This window comes from Haliotis asinina, chromosome 4 (genome assembly GCF_037392515.1).
Source record: "Haliotis asinina isolate JCU_RB_2024 chromosome 4, JCU_Hal_asi_v2, whole genome shotgun sequence".
NCBI lineage: Eukaryota > Metazoa > Mollusca > Gastropoda > Lepetellida > Haliotidae > Haliotis > Haliotis asinina.
The window spans coordinates 26,381,259-26,402,024 of NC_090283.1; the positions used below are offsets into that span (position 1 = coordinate 26,381,259).

Below are 20,766 nucleotides of genomic sequence, written 5' to 3' on the forward strand. Positions count from 1 at the left end.
CTCCAATTCTGCTTAGGTATAGCTCAGGAAAAAGTGACATTTTAGAACTTTGCATAAAAAATTAGTTTGGAGCAGTTTGACACCTCAGAACACTATGTTTTGTGTATAACAACCTTTAACCCTACGCGTAAATTCATACGTAAAGCAACCCACATCATCAACACCTTGGCATTTCCACACTATTCCAAAACCTGGAGAATACAACTTTCTCTACCAGCTGCATCTAAACCTACTAACATCTTGTAACACAGTTGGGGGTACCTGTTTTGAGACATGTTTAGAAGTTTGAACCAGTATCTTATATATCTGGCATATGTCTCTACATTGACAGCTTCAAGTGATAATGTTGCCAGCAGTAGTAACAGCAGCAGTAGTAGCAGTGGCAGTACAACTGAATGTAGCAGCTGTAGTAGCAGGGATAATGGTGGTGTTGTGGTGATGGTGGTGGTGGTGGTGGTGGTGGTAGTAGTAGCAGTAGTAGTGGTAGTAGTAGTAGTAGTAGTAGTAGTAGTAGTAGTAGTAGTAGTAGTTGCAGTAGTAGTAGCAGCAGCAGCAGTAGTGGTAGTAGCACTTGTAGTCGCAGTCGTCCTCGACGTCATCGTCTACTAGTCGTCTACTACTACTACTACTAGTAGTAGGTAATGCCTCTCAGCTGAGTGACCAACAACATTAACGACAACTGTAGTGACAACAACACTGACGTTAGTGTCGACAACGTTGCGTCCAAGTGACAATGTTTTAAACTGCAAGTGAGCCCTTAAAATCTCCTTATTTCTGTCCGATACCCGTAGAGTTCATCCCTCCCTGCGACATGTCGTGCTATAACGAAAGTATTGTTACACCAACGTCATCTTACTCACTCACTCACTCACTCCCGTTTTCCTTAATACCAGAGCAAACCATTAAAACATAAAAAATAGCATTTTACCTTGTATTTCAAGCTGTGAGGTGTAGAGATAACATTCGCTGAACTGCTTGAGAGTTATATACCCAGATAATGCGTATCAACCATTGTGTAGTCATAAGTCCCGTGATATTGACATATCACATGGGGAGATTACGTTTCGATGAAAAGCCATGTCGGCAGATAGCTTGATAACAATACATGTTAAGGGTTCGTAATCAACACGATGTGGCCCAGTACTATCATATTGCGACACAGAACAGGAGTAACTGATATCATTAATATCCCTCTATTCGTTGAGTCACGTGATAGAGGAATACGCGCGTTGCTCACAACAGAGAGTTGGTTAGTCTAAATGGTGGATCACGCGAGCGAGACAACTTCATCAAACAATCTACGCCACGTCTTAAACCATTCGGATCCTGTTCCAAGCCATGCGTATTTTTCAAAAAGGACATTTTTATTGACTGTTAAGTAGTAGTCATTCATTGTGAAAGGACCCGTGAAGGTCCGGGGATAGAATAGGCCTTCGGCAACCCATGATTGACATAAAAGGCGACTAACGGGATCGGGTGGTCAGGCTCGCTGACTTGCTTGACACATGTCATCGGTGCCCAATTGCGCAGATCGATACACATCCTGTTGATCACTGTATTGTCTGGTTCAAACTCGATTATTTACAGACCATCGCCATATTGCTGTAATATTGCGGAGTGCGGCGTAAAACTAAACTTACTCACTCACTTAGTGTGACAGAGAAGGGGCGAACAGGCTCGATTATTTACTGACCGCCGTCATATACAGTGATCTACGCTTATGTCGAACTGACGAATAACGGACTGTGTACTGAGTGAGTGAGTGGGTGTCTGAGTGAGTGAGTGATCGAGTGAGTGAGTGAGTGAGTTTACGCCGTACCGATTGCATATATCATGACGGGAACACCAGAAATAAACTTCACACATTGTACCCATGTGGAGAATCCAACCCGGGTTTTTTTTGTTTGTTTGTTTGTTTGTTTTTTGTTTGTTTTTTTGTGGCGAGCAAACCCATTAAACACCCCCTAAGCTGACATAAACGTGATGTTGCTGAAATGCTTTCAGTATTACGTATTCAGCAAATATATTGACAATTCCGTGTTATTCATGACACGACTCTTGTAACAGCCAAAGTGGTTGGAGGTTTTATAGACAGGCACGCTTGGTTTCCATGGAAGACACAATTCGGTCAGTGCTGGTCAAGAGCTTGTGATAATGAGGGCAAATTGACAAGATACGGATATTGATGTATTGACTGACTAATGACCGGCTAATTGAACAGCTAAAGACTTAACTGAGTTCGTGGTGATTTGGCAAACTGCCACCAAAACTGACTGGTCGTCACGTGTGCCTGGGGAAAAGTTCCTATACAAGCAGCACCGTCGATGACGTCTACAGAGAGGCATCTTGAGGCACAGAATGGCGCTGAACAAAGACCAACGGACAACACCAACAATCAAGGCTAGCATCTGAGATGAGAAGTCCGAAGATCAACCCTGGTCAGCGCCTGAGAAGTGTCTAGCCTCTCTCATATATCCTAATTGTCACTGCTGATCGTTATAGTTTTATGCCGTCATAATTGAAGAACAATGCTGAAATCTTTCATCATTCGTTGTGCTTTTCCATAATATCAGTAGCATTTATTACAACTGAAAATTACTCCTTGTTGACGAATGTGAGAAGGCTCGCGTCATCGTTGTCACTGTGACGTAAATCCTGCATCAACGAGGATGGGTGCACCGGTCATGTTGCAAGCTGAAGAAGAGCAGAGGAACTCCACCAGACCACATATCTGAAAAAAACAACCCGTCAGTCCATCAGTTAAAGGCCTCCGTTTAAGACCGGCAAACTATACTTAGTGGTACTCATATCCATTGTGAGCGGTAGGGTAGGCGTATTGTTCAAACGTTGGCTTGTTTTAACAACAACCTGACCCAGGTTCGATTCCCCACTTGAGTACAATGTGTGAAGACCATTTCTGGTGTAAACCCACCTTGATATTGCACGAATATATTGCACGTTTCGACATTCAAGCCATGATACCCGTCAAGATCAGTGTTAGGAGTGATCATCAGTAACCCATGCTTGTCGTAAGACACATTATTTACAGACCGCCACCATATAGCTGGAACGATATTGAAAGAGGTGTAAAACTAAACTCACTTACCTCGACCCGTGATAATACTTAGTACTTTGAAGTTAACCATTTGTCACTCAGTATCATAATATTGTCATTGTTAGTGTCATTGTAAGATAGAAACAACTGAAACTGTTACGTTATTGGTGAAAACAGGTGTAAGGGATTATCTCCCTTACTCTGAAAAATAAAGTCTGGTTAACTTGTCTCCCCTTGACTGTTAGCATTATCGTCATCAAAACTTTAAATATTGAATGAGCGAGTGAATGAGTTTTAGTTTTAGGCCGTTTTAATTTAAACATTAATTTGCTCACATCTTTAAATTGAGTTTTGATAGAATTAATCCAGTTAAGGGTAAAGCAGAAGTACCTCATTAATTTCCACCGGTTTCTTGGTGGGGTTGTTCTTTTCCACAAACACTTGCTGAAATGGTAACGTAGATATTTTAGAATGTTATTAAGATGAACAGGAAATACATCAACAATGCCGTATTCAAGGTGGATATGAATTCATACTTAAAATGTCAATATCGTCAAAATTGTCACATGACTATCAGTGGTGTCAGGAATGGTTCGTGGCCTTGAAGAATTTGAAATATAAAACTAAATGTAAGAAGCAATACTGATTAGCAATACTGATGCTATATTCAAGCTTATTGCGGAGACAGTTTCAATATGCAGAGGGGTGGGGAGAGACCCCTTTGCTGACTGTACGATACCGTTGTAATACATACCATTGCTTCGTCGAACGTGAGATTATTTTTGTTAGCGTAATCCCTTATCAGCCCGTGGCTCACTGAAACAGAGCAAACATACGTCTGATTAAGACTCCACACAGCACTAGTACTGTTATTGCAGAACTCACTCACTCATTTACTCACTCACTCACACTGTATGTGTTTATTTCCCTTTTTGCGAGTGCATCTGGAGCAAACCACACAACAGTAGTACTGTCATTGCAGAACTCACACACTCACTCACTTACGCACTCACACGTAATCACTGTATGTGTTAGTTTCCTGTTTGTAGGTGCATCTGGAGCGAACCACACACCACTTGTATTGTTATAGTAGAACTCACTCACGCACTCACTCTCACTGAATGTGTTTAATTTCCTGTTTGCAGGTGCATCTGGAGCGAACCACACAAGATGCTGCCTCCTAGCCTAGATTTATCGCTTGTCTCTTGTACTGTTCTGTAGCTCCTGGGAGAGTGAGCGAGTTAGTTTGAGTTAGTTAGCTTCAGCGTTGTTCTAGCCATATGACAGTAGGGGACAGCAGAAGTTGGCTTCACACATAGTACCCATCTTGGGAATCAAACTCGGGTCTTCGGTGTGACGAGCCAACGCTTTACCCACTAAGCTACCACATAGCCCCTATAGCTCCTGTCATACATATACATCTACGCATGTCCAACGAAAAGCAGTTTACTCCTTGATATAATAATAATCAGAATCATCATAATCAATACTTACTTGGAGCGTTGGCAAATCCAGGACAGATGGCGTTGCATGTAATTCCATAAGGAGCTGCTTCCAGAGCCACGCACTATCAACACAGTCAGTACAAATGGTTACGGCCTAATCCGTCGATTAATTTTTTGTTTCAATTTAGTGCTATGTCTTGTCACGTGAGGACTTTGTGAGGGGGTGAGGGGTGGGGGCAAGTTGTTGGCAATGACGCAAATGGTACAAATTGTACTGTCCAACGGTCGAATGCATTTGACTACTCTGAAATTGAAATCAGAAATTCGACAGATATGTACGTGACCCCGTGTATATACGTTACTGACCACAACCTCGCGTCCAAGGAAGAAATCGGTATGTTCATGAAAATTCTCTTTGGTCTGCAATGACTTACTAAGAGTAGTAAGCAGATTTGGTTTTTAACTCGATGAAAACAAATCTCAATAGCATTTTCTGTCCTGGAAGCGAGGTTGAGGGCGAACCATCTAGTATATACCGCAGGCGTTCACAACGCTCGCTTCGCACTCACAAACAACCCATTTAGCCGGAACTGCGGGGTCCGATGGAAATTTATGCATGGTGACCACAGGCGCTCGTGTCAATGCGAGGATAACGGATTTTTTAGATAACCTCCGACTTGAAACGCTTCACAATACAACATATCTAGATATAGCCGATCGTGTCATTGCGAGCATTAATGATTTTTTTTAAACTATGAACATTTTTAGATGACCCTTGAACTTGAACCGCTTCACAGTACAATATATCTATATATCTAGATATGTTGTACTGTGAAGTGTTTCAAATATATATATGTGAAGTTATGGGTGTCGTTTTACGTTTATATATATATTAACAAGTCAAAATATTCTTATAATTAAAAAATCATCCGACCACAAAGAGCAACTGACGGCAACACAACAATTCGGCACGTCGAGAAGTAAAACGACGAGCTTCAAACATATGTTCTATACAACTAACTGAAAATCGTTCCTCATATGACGTCAGCGCAGAGCTCTGGCGACAGAGTTACGTAACCTGTCTGTGATTTTCGTTAACGGGTGAGAGAGAAGCAGACGGCTTTTTGGCAACTTTCAATCGCTCAGTATGAATTAACCACAAGATTTTTTTAAGAATGAGTTTGGTATTCCGCTTAAGACTAACCACAAGTCTTTCATATGTAATGGTTAAAAGAGTACAAAAATATCAGTATATTCGTTCTTTAAGTAATTCGGCTGTTTCATGTGTAAGGCATAAACTGACGCAAGTTGTAGACAACTGTGCTCGATGAGTTAATCCTAACTCGCCCTCCAGTTGACTATACTACGTAACAGCGAGGGATGTCACGGGAGATAGTCAGATACAGAAAACATAAAACTATGGATATTTTTAAACCTGATAACCGGTCCATCATAGTAATGGATTCAAAATGCCATCTTCAGAATTTCGATAATGGTACAATTTCGTGGAGTGGAATCACTTAAGGTCGTTGGTTTGTTTGTTTTTAATAATATACCTGCAATATACCTGCAAATATTCGCTTCTGGACCAGAGAATCTAGTGATCAACAGCACGAGCATCAATCCATGCACGTGGGGTACGATGGCATGTGTAAACCAGGGCGTGAACATGACCACATGATGTCGTTAGTCGTCGCATACGACAAGAATGTAAAGCTGAAGATCAACTCTAACCCGGATCTTCACGGGTCGGGATCACTTGGGGTAAAATCATGATCCAAACCCATGATCAGAGTGCACACTGTCAGAAACCATGTCTACATTCATATACATACATACATACATACATACATACATACATACATACATACATACATACATACATACATACATACATACATACATACATACATACATACATACATACATACATACATACACACACACATACACACACACACACACTAAACAATACATCAATACGCATGACAGTAAATCAAACGGTGCAGCGTTTATTGGTTTAGTTATGTGTACAAAACTGACGATCCCTCTACCTCCCCAACACCCGTGAAGGTCCCGGGGTAGAATAGTCCTTCAGCAACCCATGCTTGCCATAAAAGGCGACTATGCTTGTCGTAAGAGGCGACTAACGGGATCGTGTGGTCAAGCTCGCTTACTTGGTTGACACATGTCATCGGTTCCCAAATGCGCAGATCGATGCTTATGTTGTTGATCACTGGATTGTCTGGCCCAGACTCGATTATTTACAGACCGCCGTCATATAGCTGGAATATTGCGGAGTGCGGCGTAAAACTAAACTCACTCACCTCCCCAACACAAAATGGGTGATCGAACCGCCTTTCAAACGGGGTTCACACACTGTCCCATGTGGAGAATCGGCGTGGCGAGCGGACGCTACCACAACTGATCATGAGCACCACCTCCGCCCCTTTTTACCATGAGAGACACAACAGGTAACGAATGATCATTCAAAAGAACGCTATAAATTCGGGAACCTTACGTAATTCGCTACTCTGAAACACAAAGTCTTGTTTAAACGTTTTGTGTCAAACAAAGTACCGTCATGTAAACCTGGGAGACAATTTACAATTCCGTCACAATATAACTACAAATCAACAATCAGGTGATCACACAACACGGAAGTACCCGAGAAAGACCGATTAGTCCCGATCTCGATGCGCAATACGCCGAACGACCAGCCAGACTGATGACCCCCATCTGTGACGACATGTTGATAATGCGTCCCCAACCTGCAACATCACGGGAACGATACCCGATAACGATATATTGCATACAATTGCGAATACAATAAATATGTATAGAGACAAGGTGTCCACGCCAGATTTGAGTGTCCACGCCAGATTTGAATCCTTCCGGTGAACATTAATCACACAGGCCTGGTTGAACCTGAAGCGACAGTGAATCATTGTCGCAACCATTCGTGACCAACTCGTGTTATTCCGGGTCATGACGAATAGCGACTCGTGGCTCTTCGAAGGATTTCATACTGGCGTATTAACATTGGCGGCAGAACTACTTCAAACAGGAACGGTAACTCTATTCCTATTTGATGCCTATGGTACTTAATATCATCCACGGACTCATACCTTGTATTTCGGTTTTGTTTTTGTTTTGTTTGTTTGTTTGTTGTTTTTTTGTTTTGTTTTTTGTTTGCTTTTTGCTTATTCCTTTTAAAAAAATTAAACCCCACTGATACACCAAAAAGAAAGAGAACATATTTGTTAAAGACATTCTGACGTAGTTATCACTACATGTTCACTTTACATTTCCAATTATGTTTCTGAAAAGGATATACTAATTACAAATGGGGTTTGTTTGTTTTAATTCTGGTTTCTAAAAATATGTGCAAATAAACCTATTATTTTATTTTTTTTAAAATTGCTATGTTAAATCCAAAAGCAGAAACTCCAAAAACTATTTCGAAAACTGAACATTCGTGTAACCTTGCAATCATACCCCAAAAGGAATTCTGACTGAATTTGCGGAAAAATATGTGAATGACCCCAAACAAGTCAGACTAAAATATTCCCAGAGATGTGAAATACAAGCTCAGTTTTAAAGATTACAGTTGATTAGTTATACAGGTATAATAGTATTGTTGTGAACTGATAGCGGATTATGGTTTTAAAAACCTGTTGGAATGCACGTGCAATCATCACAAGACGCCCGTAAGGTCGCCAGAAAACAGTTGGATCAGGGAGGCCGTTTTGTCAACAAACAGGTGCGTATGTTTGAAATTCTAACAATCAATAGAAGGTTCTAAAACAAATCTTCACATTTTACAGCACAGTGAGCTTGACCACACGATCCCGTTAGTCGCCTCTTACGACAAGCATAGTCGCCATTTATGGCAAGCACGGGTTGCTGAAGGCCTATTCTACCCCGGGACCTTCACGGGTCTCATCCTTAGAAACGCACAGAGATATTTTTCATGGCAGTAAAAGGTTTGATATTAATTGGCTCAGTCTATAGTCTACAATGACTTCCGCTCATTTATCACGATATTCACCTTTTCTCTTCATTCCCGGAAGGAAGTGTTTGATGAGGAGGAAGGGTGACGTCACCGACACCGTCATGACATCATTCCACTTGTCAAGAGGCAGTTCCTCCACCGGAGCGTTGTAGATTGTTCCTACCAGATGACAAGATGAGATGACAACTCCTAGAGGTCACGAGCATCAAACGACTCACCTACATCCCTACAGTGGACGATCAATTAATCCAGGCCGATTCTTTTCTTCATTAGCTTTTTCCATCTATTAACGCTGTGGACTAGTTTATTTTACTGCTAGGGGTGACAAAATCAGCCATGCATACCAACCAGTGTATTTGTAAGTTTCAGTTCTCGACTGTAATAATATAATAATATTCAATAGTCAATATTACTATTAATCTCAATGTTGAATGATACTACAAGCTTCAGCTGCCGGCTTAACTATATCTTTCATTCGTCACTTGTAAGATTCAGTCGCTGGTGTTACTGTTGACTCAATCGTAAATGTTAGTATAAAGTTCAGTCGTCAGTTTTATAATTATACTCATGGGAAAATGTAAGGGAACGCATGTTTCTTAGGGCAATTCAAAATTTCTGTTTACTAACTTCAGCGCCAAAGTATTATCGTTTTCGTGAAGAGCAGTTCACTCAAACCCACCATAATACTTTCCATGCACTACATGCTCCTAAAGTTATATGCACTTAGATTTATACATTACATGTATGTGCACTGTCAAACACAACGGTTAAAAACATTGTTAACATGGCGAGACAGTACTTCACTTTGGCACAGAAATGGGAGGCAGTTGACATTGTTAATGGTGGAAGGTCATTACGACAGGTTGCAACAACTTTTCACAGGCCTGTTAGCGTGATATCCAGACTTTGGAATCTCTATAGAGCGACTGGTGACGTCAACATGAGGCGTGGTCGGGGACGGAAAAAGAAAACCACCCCACGGGATGACCGGACCCTACGCCTTACTGCTCTGCGAGACAGGTTCAAATCCTCCTCCAAAATCAATACGGAATTCAGGTGAAGAACACACGTCAGAATTTGTTCACGTACAGTGCGTAATCGTCTTAAATCAGCTGGTCTAAAAAGCCGCCGTCCATTGCTTGGAATCAACATGACTGAGCAACACAAGCGCTTGAGACTGCAGTGGGCACGGAACCATGGAGGAAGAACTGTACGTCAGTGGAGATACACCATGTTTAGTGATGAGAGCAGGTACACACTAAACCATAATGACGGTCGGATTCGAGTTTGGAGACGCGTTGGAGAACGTCACAGTGCCTGCACCATCAAACAGCATGATCGTTATGGAGGGGGCTCTGTTATGGTGTGGGGTGGGTTTACCTTTAACCACAAAACAGATCTTGCGTGTTGATGGCAGGATAACAGGTGTACGACATCGTGACGAGATCATGAACCCGATTGTGATCCCCTTTGAGCGTACAGCACGTCCAATGTTCGAGTTGTCCAATGTCCAATGTCCAGCAATGCCCACCCTCACAGCGCTAATGTTTGTCGGGACAGACTGAGGGCTGCAGGTGTCCGGGCATTGCTATGGCCGGCTAAAAGTCCTGACCTTAACCCCATCGAACATCTTTAAGATGTTCTTGGCCACAGTGTTCGGGACAGACCTGTTCAACCCAACAATTTGGATGAACTTTTCCTGGCTCTCCAGGAGGAATGGCGTAGAATTCTGATTGGTACCATCCGTACACTCATTCCCAGCATGCCACGACGATGCCAAGCAGTTCCCCAGAGACATGGGGCACACACCCGATATTGATTTTCATCACTTGACATAAGCCTTTTTATCTGTATGAACTTTTCTCTTACTGATTCAAAGATTAAAAGTCACAGCTATTCCACGCGTTCCCTTAAATCTTTCCATGACTATAGTAAATTCCTATCGTTACATTTACTGTAAAGTTCAGTCATTAATTTTGCTATAAATTTCAATCGTCTGTTTAATGTAAGATTCAGTCGTCAATTTTATTTTAAAGTTCAATAAGGAATCGTGGTGAATGTGACATTGTATATACTGCAGAGCTTGTTTAACGCGAGACTTCTATATACCCGGGGTACAGTGAGGTACCATTTTACACTGAACACCAAAACAAACGTTACCCTCCTTCCATAATGACGAGGTACCTGTCTACAGCTATTGTTGTGATGCGTGGACGTCCATTTCTTGATCTGTCACGGTGAACACAGTCTCACTATTGCGCTGTATTCGTCTTATAACCGTGATCCAGTGGCATCCGGGAGCTTTGACATTCCAATCTGCACCATCCCAATTTATGAAACGGATGCAAATCCTGCTTGAATATTGCTGCGTTTTGGCGATAGGTATTGCCGTGTGTAAACAGAAAATGGAAACATGCTACTTTGCAAGCATAAATGTTAACATAGATGATATTAGGTGTTCCCAAACACGTTTTCACAACATCAAATACACCCTGTACTTGTTTTCACTAATGCAAATCACCAGAAAATGTGTTAAAAGACTGTAATCTCTGGAATGATTCTTTTATAAGTTGTACACACTCTACAACAGCTGTTTCTTGTTTCAATGGTTGAAAAATGAAAACTTTAAATGGTTTATCTTTGTCGCAAAGCATAATTTTATTTTAACCTTTCTTTTAAACATCTGAATCGCTGTGTTGGTTTATTTCGGCATAGCATACCGAAACACAAGTCTCATTAACCTATTCAGACAATGACCTACTGTCCAGCAGGTCCGAATTTTCTCGTGTGAAAGTGAAAATAGACACCACAAACAACTCTGGTGACACTGAATTCCAGTTCCGTGCTTCACATGAAAATGATATTTACAAATGAATTTTAATTTTAAACTTAAATAACACCGTAATTTTTTATGTCGAGGTTTAGGCAGCATACCTTATCTAAGAAATCACAGACTACCCCATTTTGATGAGGTCGTAAAAAATGCATGATTCACAATGCATCTGTTCTTTAATGCACATTGAAACTTACATAATATCAATTTCGTACCAGGCCGACAAAGTTTTCTAGCAACAGAGCCTCGTTTTGAGATTTCCACGATTTCCAGGTTTCCCTTTTACCGGAGCTCGCTGTGCGACAGAACACACTGTACGACATGTTTTGAAGGGATTAGAAGGGACGTAGTGTTGCAATATGCAAGTGCGTAGAAGTATCAAACCATGCTAATTTGTATTTATGTATCCAGTTAAATCAATTAGTGTACAAATTCTGGACTGGTTATCGCTCTCAGTGGCGCATTAGGACGGAACCCAGTAAACAGGAAACGAGACTTCTGTAATCAATGTTTTGCCTTGCGAAAATAGGACAATTTAATTCGTCTGTAAAAGATGCATTTCACCTAAATATGAATGTATTACTAATTATTTTTAATTATTACTTATTAGAATTATTACTATTTTTTTCTTTTTTGTGATTTGCATAAAGTTGTGCTGTTCTTTCTTGTAAACTAATGCCGTTTAACATATCTTTATATATTTTGTTTTTTCAATAATTAATAAATGCAAGGTGGTAACGTTCCTTCTGGCATTTAGTGTATAGCTTCAGACAACAACCAGGGTAATCGATGCGGTCTATGGTTTCACTCATAAACACTTAAACCATAAGGCAACACTGTCATCTTGCATGACTGTAGGGGGGTAAACAAAGGCAACCATACTATCACAGTGAGTGAGGATGGCTTTACGCAATATTCCTGCGATATCACGGCGGGAGACACCGGAAATGGGTTTTACACATTGTACCTTTGTGTGGAATCGAACCTTGGCCTTCGGCGCGAAGAGCGGACGCTTCAACCACTTAGCTATCTCACCGTCTCAGTAATACAGCTATGTCATGCTATGTCATGCTATGTCATGTCATTGTGGTCAGCAGTAAGGAGACAGCGACACTGACATAGGTGAGCACTCGAGCTATCACGTTTAACGTTGATCGTTAATCATCTGCTATCATGTCCGTTGTTGCTTGTTTGAAATCTGAATATTGTTGAGTGCGTCCTTTTTGTCACATTCACAAGATCAACAAATGTGGGGGAAAAGCAAAAGTTTGGTATGAATAAACACTAGTTGACAATATTATGATTGTATCTGATGTTCTCCTTCTGGGTGAAACCTTTTACCTGCGTTATTGACGAGTATGTCCACTCCATTCGGATACAGCGAAGTCACTTTATCACAGAATCCCTGCACGGACTCCGTGGTTCTCAGGTCGACTGGAACAAAGTCTACTCTGCTTGTGTACTTACTGAAAGAGGCCAAACTGTACATTTACTGCTCAAAAGACGTTTAGACAAAAGGTTGCTCATGCTGTTGATCGCTGGATTATCTGGTCCAGACTCGAGCATTAACAGACCGTTGCTATATAGCTGGAATATTGCTGAGTGCGGCGTAAAACTAAACTCACTCACTTCAAGCCGTGATAATACTTGGTTCTTCACAAGCTTAAGTTGAAAAGACAAAGACGTGTTTCAATGTCATAACAATATTATTGTTATTGTAATAACAAAGTATAAGAATCTTATTAGATAATTTGGGGGAAAAAAGGTGTTAGAAATTATCTCACTTACATATGACCGCCGTCATGTAATTTAGCTAGATTTATAATTAATTTATAATTTAGATTGCGGCATCATGTGAACTAAGTATACATGGACATGAACGTTTCTCCTAATTTCAATCATGATATTTTGCTAGCATTGATATATGTAGATATTTTGATAACTTGTATACTATTGATAAAATTACTTAAAGGTCACATGCAACGTAAAACACAACTCTGCAGATTCTGATACCTTTGGGTATGCACTTACCGAAACAAATCATGAAAAGTGTCAATTCAGTCTATAAAGTTGAAAAAAAACGCGATGGAAAAAAGCCCCCGAAATCGGAGTTCAAACGATTCACTTAATTCCCCCACCCACTGACCCCCATCAATCATTGACCACAGGCAATTTAAACTTAACACCTATCAGGCTATACGTCATAAACAAAATAACTTGATTTGTGACTCGTGCACCCGAGCCCAGTTTCTGCCACATTACTAGTATATAATTAGGCAGGTGTGATACTTGTACACATGACAAGTTTTTATATCTGTGGGTTGCAAGCAAACTACAGCCATTTTTTCGGATGACTGGATTTGACGGAAACTGGTGCTAACTTTAAAAATTTCCAGTCACGCAGTAGTTCACCATCTCTGCTGAGATTTTGTATTTGATGAACTCAAATTCAGAGAACGTGTATTTTCAAAACCCAACATCTCTTTGTACATTCTCATGGGATAACAACTTATTCTAGTGTAAATGATTTTGTTTAACAACGGTATATGAATCCATATTGAAACGATACATCAAGTACAAAAATAAAAGCAGTTGTTGTCCATAAAGAATCTTACTTTCTTGTGACTAGCCATATTTATAAAAGGCCCATCAAACAGAACATCTTTCTGTACACACAAAGAGCCCTCAGCGTATCAGTAAATGAACCAGCCAGTCGGAAGGCGTCGTTACCCTTGAGTGCACAGCCACCGGCTATGACTGGGTTCGGTCTCCCGAGGGCTTCGTTTCGAGGGAAGTAAGCCCAAGTACAAAATATTGCACTTTTGAATTGCGATTGTACGCTTATAATTTCGTTCATTTGTTTTTTAACAAGCAGCAATGTATATTAGATATCATGAGTAAGTGATAATTGTGTTTATATTATGTTTGATGTTTTTGGTTGCATGTGACCTTTAAGCGATGCTGTGGGTAAATTCTGAATATTTTATTCACCTCTTGAAATCGTTGACAATAGAGTCTATCAGCTCTTGACTACCTAGTCCAGTGAGAATTATCGAACATCCTTTCGCTGCAAGCTGATTGGCTATGCCTAAGCCGAACCCGGATGTCGACCCGGTAACCAGTGCAACCTTGCCTTCCATGAAGTTCTGCAGACGAAATAAGTACTGTGTGAGTATTTGGGAGTGATATCTAATTATTTTGCAACAACGGACCAAAGGATGAATAAAAGAACAATATGCTACTCGCATGAGTTCCAGACCTTTTTCTTTGTTTAAGTGCCATGAGATTGGAATAAACCTCGAAAAAGACGAGTAAATCGATCGGATGGTCCGACTCCTCTAATTGATTGTGTGCATACGCTGGGAGCATTTTGTTCACAATATCACTCATCAGCTTGACCTCATTACTTGTCTCTGTTTCCTGGAGCCGTAAAGACCCTGGTTACAACTGATCTATGCTTGTCGTAAGAGGCGACTAACGGGAACGGGTGGTCAGATTCGTTGACTTGGTTGACACATGTCATCGGTTCCAAATTGCGAAGATCGATGCTCGTGCTGTTGATCACTGGCCTGCCTGGTCCAGGCACGATTAATTACAGAGCACCGCCATATAGCTAGAATATTTGAGGAGAGAAGGGAAAAAACGATGACTCGGTGTGCGTGCCTCATGATCACGTTAGTCATCGCTTACGACCATGGGACGTGCTAGACACAGCTAAACAACAGTGACAGGAGCAAATGTGAAGCACGACAGTAACTATGAGTGTTCAAATCACACGTTGGACCTCCTCCAAAAGGAACATCTGCCGGAGAACAGTCATTGTCCATCGCTGGCGGCGTCATAGCCAGACAGTAATGAGTAATGGTATTTTATGTTACTCTACCTGGTGTCCGCCATTTTTGTGATAAGATAACAATTGATCGGATGTGTGTCCCTTTACTGTGTCTGAGCAGACCAGCACTATAGCAACATCGTAAGTACTGACACATCAAGTAAAGCAGTAAAGCAAACACACTCACGTGCGTGCACGTCATGATATAAGAACGACCGCTTTGAATATGACGTGAATTATATTTCACCTCATCTCATCTTCACACATGAAGCATCCTGGACAATCAAAAACAAAGTGTCAGGGAAAATCACCCGTCTGTCGCTACTGTCATATAGGAGCTCGAGGTTCACGAATCACATTAAACATTATAGTGACGTTTAGTTAAAGAGACACGTACCGTCGTGACGAAATAACTGTCAACAATGCATGTATTCCTCCCACAAGACCGTCTACCAAAACCAGGCGTTCAGCAAGATAGCGCTCTGACCTTTGATATCTGTGTCCGACATTCTCCCACACAAGACATTCTATATGTAAATACATGTACTTAACGGTTCACTTGTACAAACAACGTGCCTCATTCGCATATATTTACATATATTACTTAGAAAATGCAAGCGTTTTATCATTTCCATTGTAGCGAGGATGGAATCTATCATCACAAATGATATTTGATTTGTGTACACCAGCACGGTGGATTGGTTTATAGCATTGCACACAAACCTCACCTTGTTTACTACCATTACAATTAGTCGTCTGTCTATCCCTCTTGCAAATGTACGGCCATGGCTTAATCAGGTTATAGGGTAGGTTCATTGTGGTTTTAGGGGTAGTCAGGTTATACCATGTACACATAACTGTTTAGTTGTATATAATCAAGGGCTCTTTGTCTTGGATTGACGATTTTGAATACATATGGCACAGGCGTGGCCATATACCTGGTACCATCGCATCTCATAGCCACTGCATCTCAGTACGGGTCAGTTGTCAGGATGTTATTATTGCTGATTAATACTCAGTCTTTTGTCTAAAAGAGTATTGTCCTGAGTAACAGTTGTCACTAATAAGCTGTCTACGCTAGACTGGTACTCTGCCTATGCTACGCTCAGCAAGTTGGCTACACAAAGCTTGTAGTGAAGCGATAGCGCAGCGTGGAATAGGGCAGGGGAACCAGTCCACGTCTACGCCACCGTAAACAATGGTCTCCTGAACGGTGTCTGTACAGGGTGTCGACCATTTGGATTAGGTTGACGCGTTTGGTTATTAAACAGACCATGCATTATTAACCTTTATAATGTGGTTTCTGGTTATAGTAATGACTGAGTGTGTATTTCAACGATTTCAGTGTGAATGCAGTTTGTGAATTTGATCTGCATCTTTATCATTGCTAATAATCCGGAGTTAGTAAATATGTAAAAAATGTAAAGTAAAATGTAAAGTAAAATGTAAAGTAAAATGTAAAGTAAATGATAAAGGTATTGTGTTTTCGTGATCAACTAATAGTTTTACAGCATATGAAAGTAATGTGCCTTATAGGGTTGCTGCACGTCAGCTGAGTGAGTGAGTGGGTGGGTGAGAGAGGCTTGTTTTCGGCCACACTCGGCAATATTCCAGCTATACGGCTGTGTTCTGTAAATATTCTGACTGAACCAGACAATCCAGTGATCCACAGCATGGGCATCGGTCTACGCACATGGGAACGATGACATTTGTCAACTAAGGTAACGAGTCTGGCCACCCGATACCATTAGCCGACCCTGGGTCATAGAAGAATTATTTCCTGGGAAGCACGAATATCCCCCCAACTGAAGATCAGGTCTAACCCGGATCGTCCCAGGCGACGTATGTGGTTTAAGGGCTCAACAGACGTACATTGGAAGGTTTCACCTCCTGAACACAACACTTATTAGTAAATACAATATGCACGGCTTTCATGTAGGGGGTAACAACGTTTGTTTACTGATCGATAAAGGGTAGGCCTTCGATATAATCTGTTTCATCTTTTACACGGAATGCTCTTATTAGAGAGAGTGAGAGAGTACGTTTTGCCATTGCATACTGACATACATTAAACCATCTCAGTGAGCTTCTTTAAAACTGTGTTTTTAAACGATCTATTTGTTTCAATAGGTGTCCAGAGTGCACCGAAATTCTATCCTCTTCGTGTGTTTGATGTATGCAGCAAACATTCGGCGTATCACCTCTTATCACTAACGTCGACGACGCGGAAACTCCGTCCGACTAGTCTGTGTGTGTTAGAGCGGATCTCCATATCACTGGATCCCGAGAGCGTTCATTCAAGTGCACGTGGTTATCGTTTTATGTACCATTTCGACCATTTTTCCTCAGCCATAATTAAAAAATGACTGCTGCAACTACAGTGGCAGTGGTAACGAGATAGGAAACGTAAACATCGGTACAATGCTTTTTGTCTCGAAAGGCCAAAGCGACTTATTTGGATATTTGGAGCAAACCATGACTTATGCAAAATATTACAGTGCGATTATATTGTATGTCAAAGGACACTTACTAAAAGCCATTTAACATTGAACCATCTGTAGCTAAATGTTTAAAGAAAGTTTTGTTTAAAGGACATTGCTGACGATTTCTCAACACTGAGATGTCAAACGGCGACCTCGTCTCGGCTGTCTAGACATGTCGACAGTCATCTGACAAAGGCGCACCCCTTCACAATAATAGACCCAACCAGTTGTGCCACGATCACGCAACGCATTAGTATAGACTTGATCAGGCCAAACTGAACAACGTGTAGGGTTTACTATCAGAACGTCGACCATCGCCACCGTATCAAAACACAATTGCTAGGGAGGCCCAGACAGTCTCTACGCTCCACTGACTGTTTACAGTGGGATTAAATTACAGTTACATGGGTTATACATAAAACAGAAACGACAAAGAAGCGGAATAAGTGTATAGTCATACTAAAAGCAAAGCGCTAAATTGTAAATGAAATTAAAACATTTAAACAATATCAGGAAACATTCATGTGCACATTTAGCAAAATTACCATTATCATTTTTCATTTATGAACAATAAAGCACTCAATTGTAAATGGAATTATAGTATTTTAATAACATAACAAATAATACTTGATCTGCACAAGACCATCATGGATTTTTTGGTTAAACTTTAACTTAACTTTAATAAATGCAATACCGAACCAGTAAATTCCATAAGAGTGGGGTCACCAGTTACTTCAGTTGCTGGTGATGAGACTCAATCGTGAATGTGGAGGTACTTGGCCTTTTTAGCTGTGAACCTCTGACCTGCCTGGTTCCGGCATCCGTGTTTCGTTCAGATTCTACTCTTTCAGAAGAAACTGTGCCATCTCGAAAATGTAGAAAGTGACTAAGCTGTGCATTTGCCATGATGGAAATGCTGTTTGAGATATACGCCATGCTGCCTTATGTGTGATGTGACTGGATTAACTAGTGGCATCAATTGAACACAATAAATAAGCGACATTGAGTCAACTCAGTAATAATATTCCAGTAGGTGAGAAGATGTCAAACTAAAATGATGATCACCTTTCGCACCCGAATTCAACTTTGGGTGACTCCCAGACTTTGATCCCTTGAAACATCCTTTAACTAATTATAGCTGGTTTCATGTTTCCTACTCGGACTTTTAGGCAGTGAAGAGCAGCAGTGAAGAGCAGCATTGAATCGGATTTTGAAAGTAACTGACTTATATGTAATGCACACTGTACTAGATAGCTAATGAATGTGAAAACAACTCAGTTAAAACACGAAATGGTTGCTTTTTAAGAAGAGTTGTTTTTCGGGACAAGTTCTGTAACGTCTCCAGTAAGAGGCGACTAACGGGATCGGGTGGTCAGACTTGCTGACGTGGTTGACATATGTCATCGGTTCCCAATTGCGCAGATCGATGCTCATGTTGTTGACCACTGGATTGTCTGGTCCAGACTCGATTATTTACAGACCGCCACCATATAGCTGGAATATTGCTGAGTGCGGCGTAAAACTAAACTCACTCACTCACTGTAACGTCTCCATGTATGTATATAGAACAACAATAGCAACTGCTCCCCTATTAATGAAGTAAACTCGACCTGCCTCGTGCGGGCCATGCACATGTAGGCCGAGCAGTTCCAGGCAAGCAGAACAACCTGTATCCATCAAATGTTTAAACTCCCTTAAACTATTTACCATATGTTATGTATAATTAAGTGGTTACATCGAAGATGAATTACTCCAACAACTTGGTGGGAACCATCTGCAAACCTTATGCCGCCGACATGCACGTGGATCATGCGTCAAATTGCTGACATGCATGAGCGAATATCGTGCATGTGAATAGCTGCGTTCTGGTGTAAAACTTTCTTAAACATTCGCAAATTGTTACAAATTTTCACTGATTTTTATCATTTACTGAACTCATGGCGCTAATCTTTTCAACGTTACGAATTTGTTTTACAATATTTCAGGTCATGTTTAAGCAGTACCTTTAAACAATATGGAATATTTTGCAAAATCTAGCTGACTGAAAAAAGAGGCTACATTTGCACTAGTGAGTGTAAACTTTTGGGTTGTGCATAACAAAGCACTTCAATGATAAGGATATATTTCTAGATGCTTTACATGACACCAGTTACAATCGGAAATCACTCCAATCATAAGGATATATGTCTAGTTGACTTACATGGCACCAACATCTATTAACAATCACTCCATTTATAGGGATATATGTCTAGTTCACTTACATGGCACCAACTACTACTAGAAATCACTCCAATAATAGGGATATATGCCTGGTTGATTTACATGGCACCAACTACTATTAGAAATGACTCCAATAATAGGGATATGTGTCTAGTTGATTTACATGGCACCAACTACTATTAGAAAGGGCTCCAATAATAGAAATATATGCCTGGTTGATTTACATGGCACCAACTACTATTAGAAATCACTCCAATCATATGGATATATTAATTTCGATATGTGTTGACAAAAATCACCCTTAAGATAATCCCTATGTTTGAATCCCGTTACCCACACCCATCCCCATCCCCTACTCCCACCCCACTTTGTCAAGAGTGTTCATACCCTTTCTCAAAAAGCTGTATCCACCCCTGCCTGTCACTTGCTTTTTGCGAAGAGTGTATTATTCCCTGTACATTATCAAAAAACGCTGGTAAATTTCAGAAATCAAAGGCGATATGAATTTGGATCAGTGTTGAAATGAAATGGTTACCGTAATTTACCGTAGTAAGTATAATAATAAATTGAGAAACCATACAATACACAAAACCTAACAATTATGTCTCGTCAAAGGCATTTGGGTGTCACACCAAGATATCGATTTTTCCTTAAGCATAATACAAAAATCAGGGGATACAGGAAATCTCCATGAACCCTTTCAAGCGACATGAAAAAAAATAAACAAGAACTTTAACAAGTGCATTTCATATAAAGTTCATGTACACATAAACACTTTACAACTCAGATGTGTACTTATATTGCATGGTGGCTGAGACTTTTTTCTCTTGTGACGCTTCCCGAAATGTGGACATTTTCTTATGAAATTCAAGGTACCGAACCA

General features: G+C 40.7%; 2 protein-coding genes across 4 annotated transcripts in view; one reads left to right on the plus strand and one right to left on the minus strand.

Moving 5' to 3' along the window:
• The window catches only part of LOC137281465 (mid1-interacting protein 1A-like), a 313,728-nt gene that overhangs the window by 119,882 nt on the left and 173,080 nt on the right, over window positions 1-20,766 (plus strand). The window lies entirely within an intron of this gene.
• On the minus strand, window positions 1,896-15,994 carry LOC137281431 (D-beta-hydroxybutyrate dehydrogenase-like). Of its 3 annotated transcripts, none has more exons than XM_067812653.1 (9): window positions 15,578-15,749; window positions 14,340-14,494; window positions 12,690-12,814; window positions 8,552-8,674; window positions 7,168-7,271; window positions 4,550-4,622; window positions 3,810-3,871; window positions 3,446-3,499; window positions 1,896-2,731 (listed from the first exon to the last, which is right to left on the minus strand). In XM_067812653.1, exons 2-9 carry the CDS (start codon window positions 14,486-14,488, stop codon window positions 2,639-2,641), a joined length of 783 nt encoding a protein of 260 aa, XP_067668754.1. In that variant the 5' UTR covers window positions 14,489-14,494; window positions 15,578-15,749; the 3' UTR covers window positions 1,896-2,638. The 3 variants fall into 3 exon arrangements, with proteins under 3 accessions (XP_067668754.1, XP_067668753.1, XP_067668752.1); XM_067812652.1 differs by lacking the exon at window positions 15,578-15,749 and adding an exon at window positions 15,909-15,994 and having other exon boundaries at window positions 2,064-2,731; XM_067812651.1 differs by lacking the exon at window positions 15,578-15,749 and adding an exon at window positions 15,368-15,527 and having other exon boundaries at window positions 2,064-2,731.

Bases quoted from the DNA above. Each gene is read 5' to 3' on its own strand.
- LOC137281431 (XM_067812652.1), bottom strand. The intron at 12,815-14,339 runs GTGAATAAAATA...GGCCTCTTTCAG, and splicing joins ATTGTCAACGATTTCAAGAG to TAAGTACACAAGCAGAGTAG. The intron at 8,675-12,689 runs GTAAAAGGTTTC...GTCATCTGGTAG, and splicing joins CATACTCGTCAATAACGCAG to GAACAATCTACAACGCTCCG.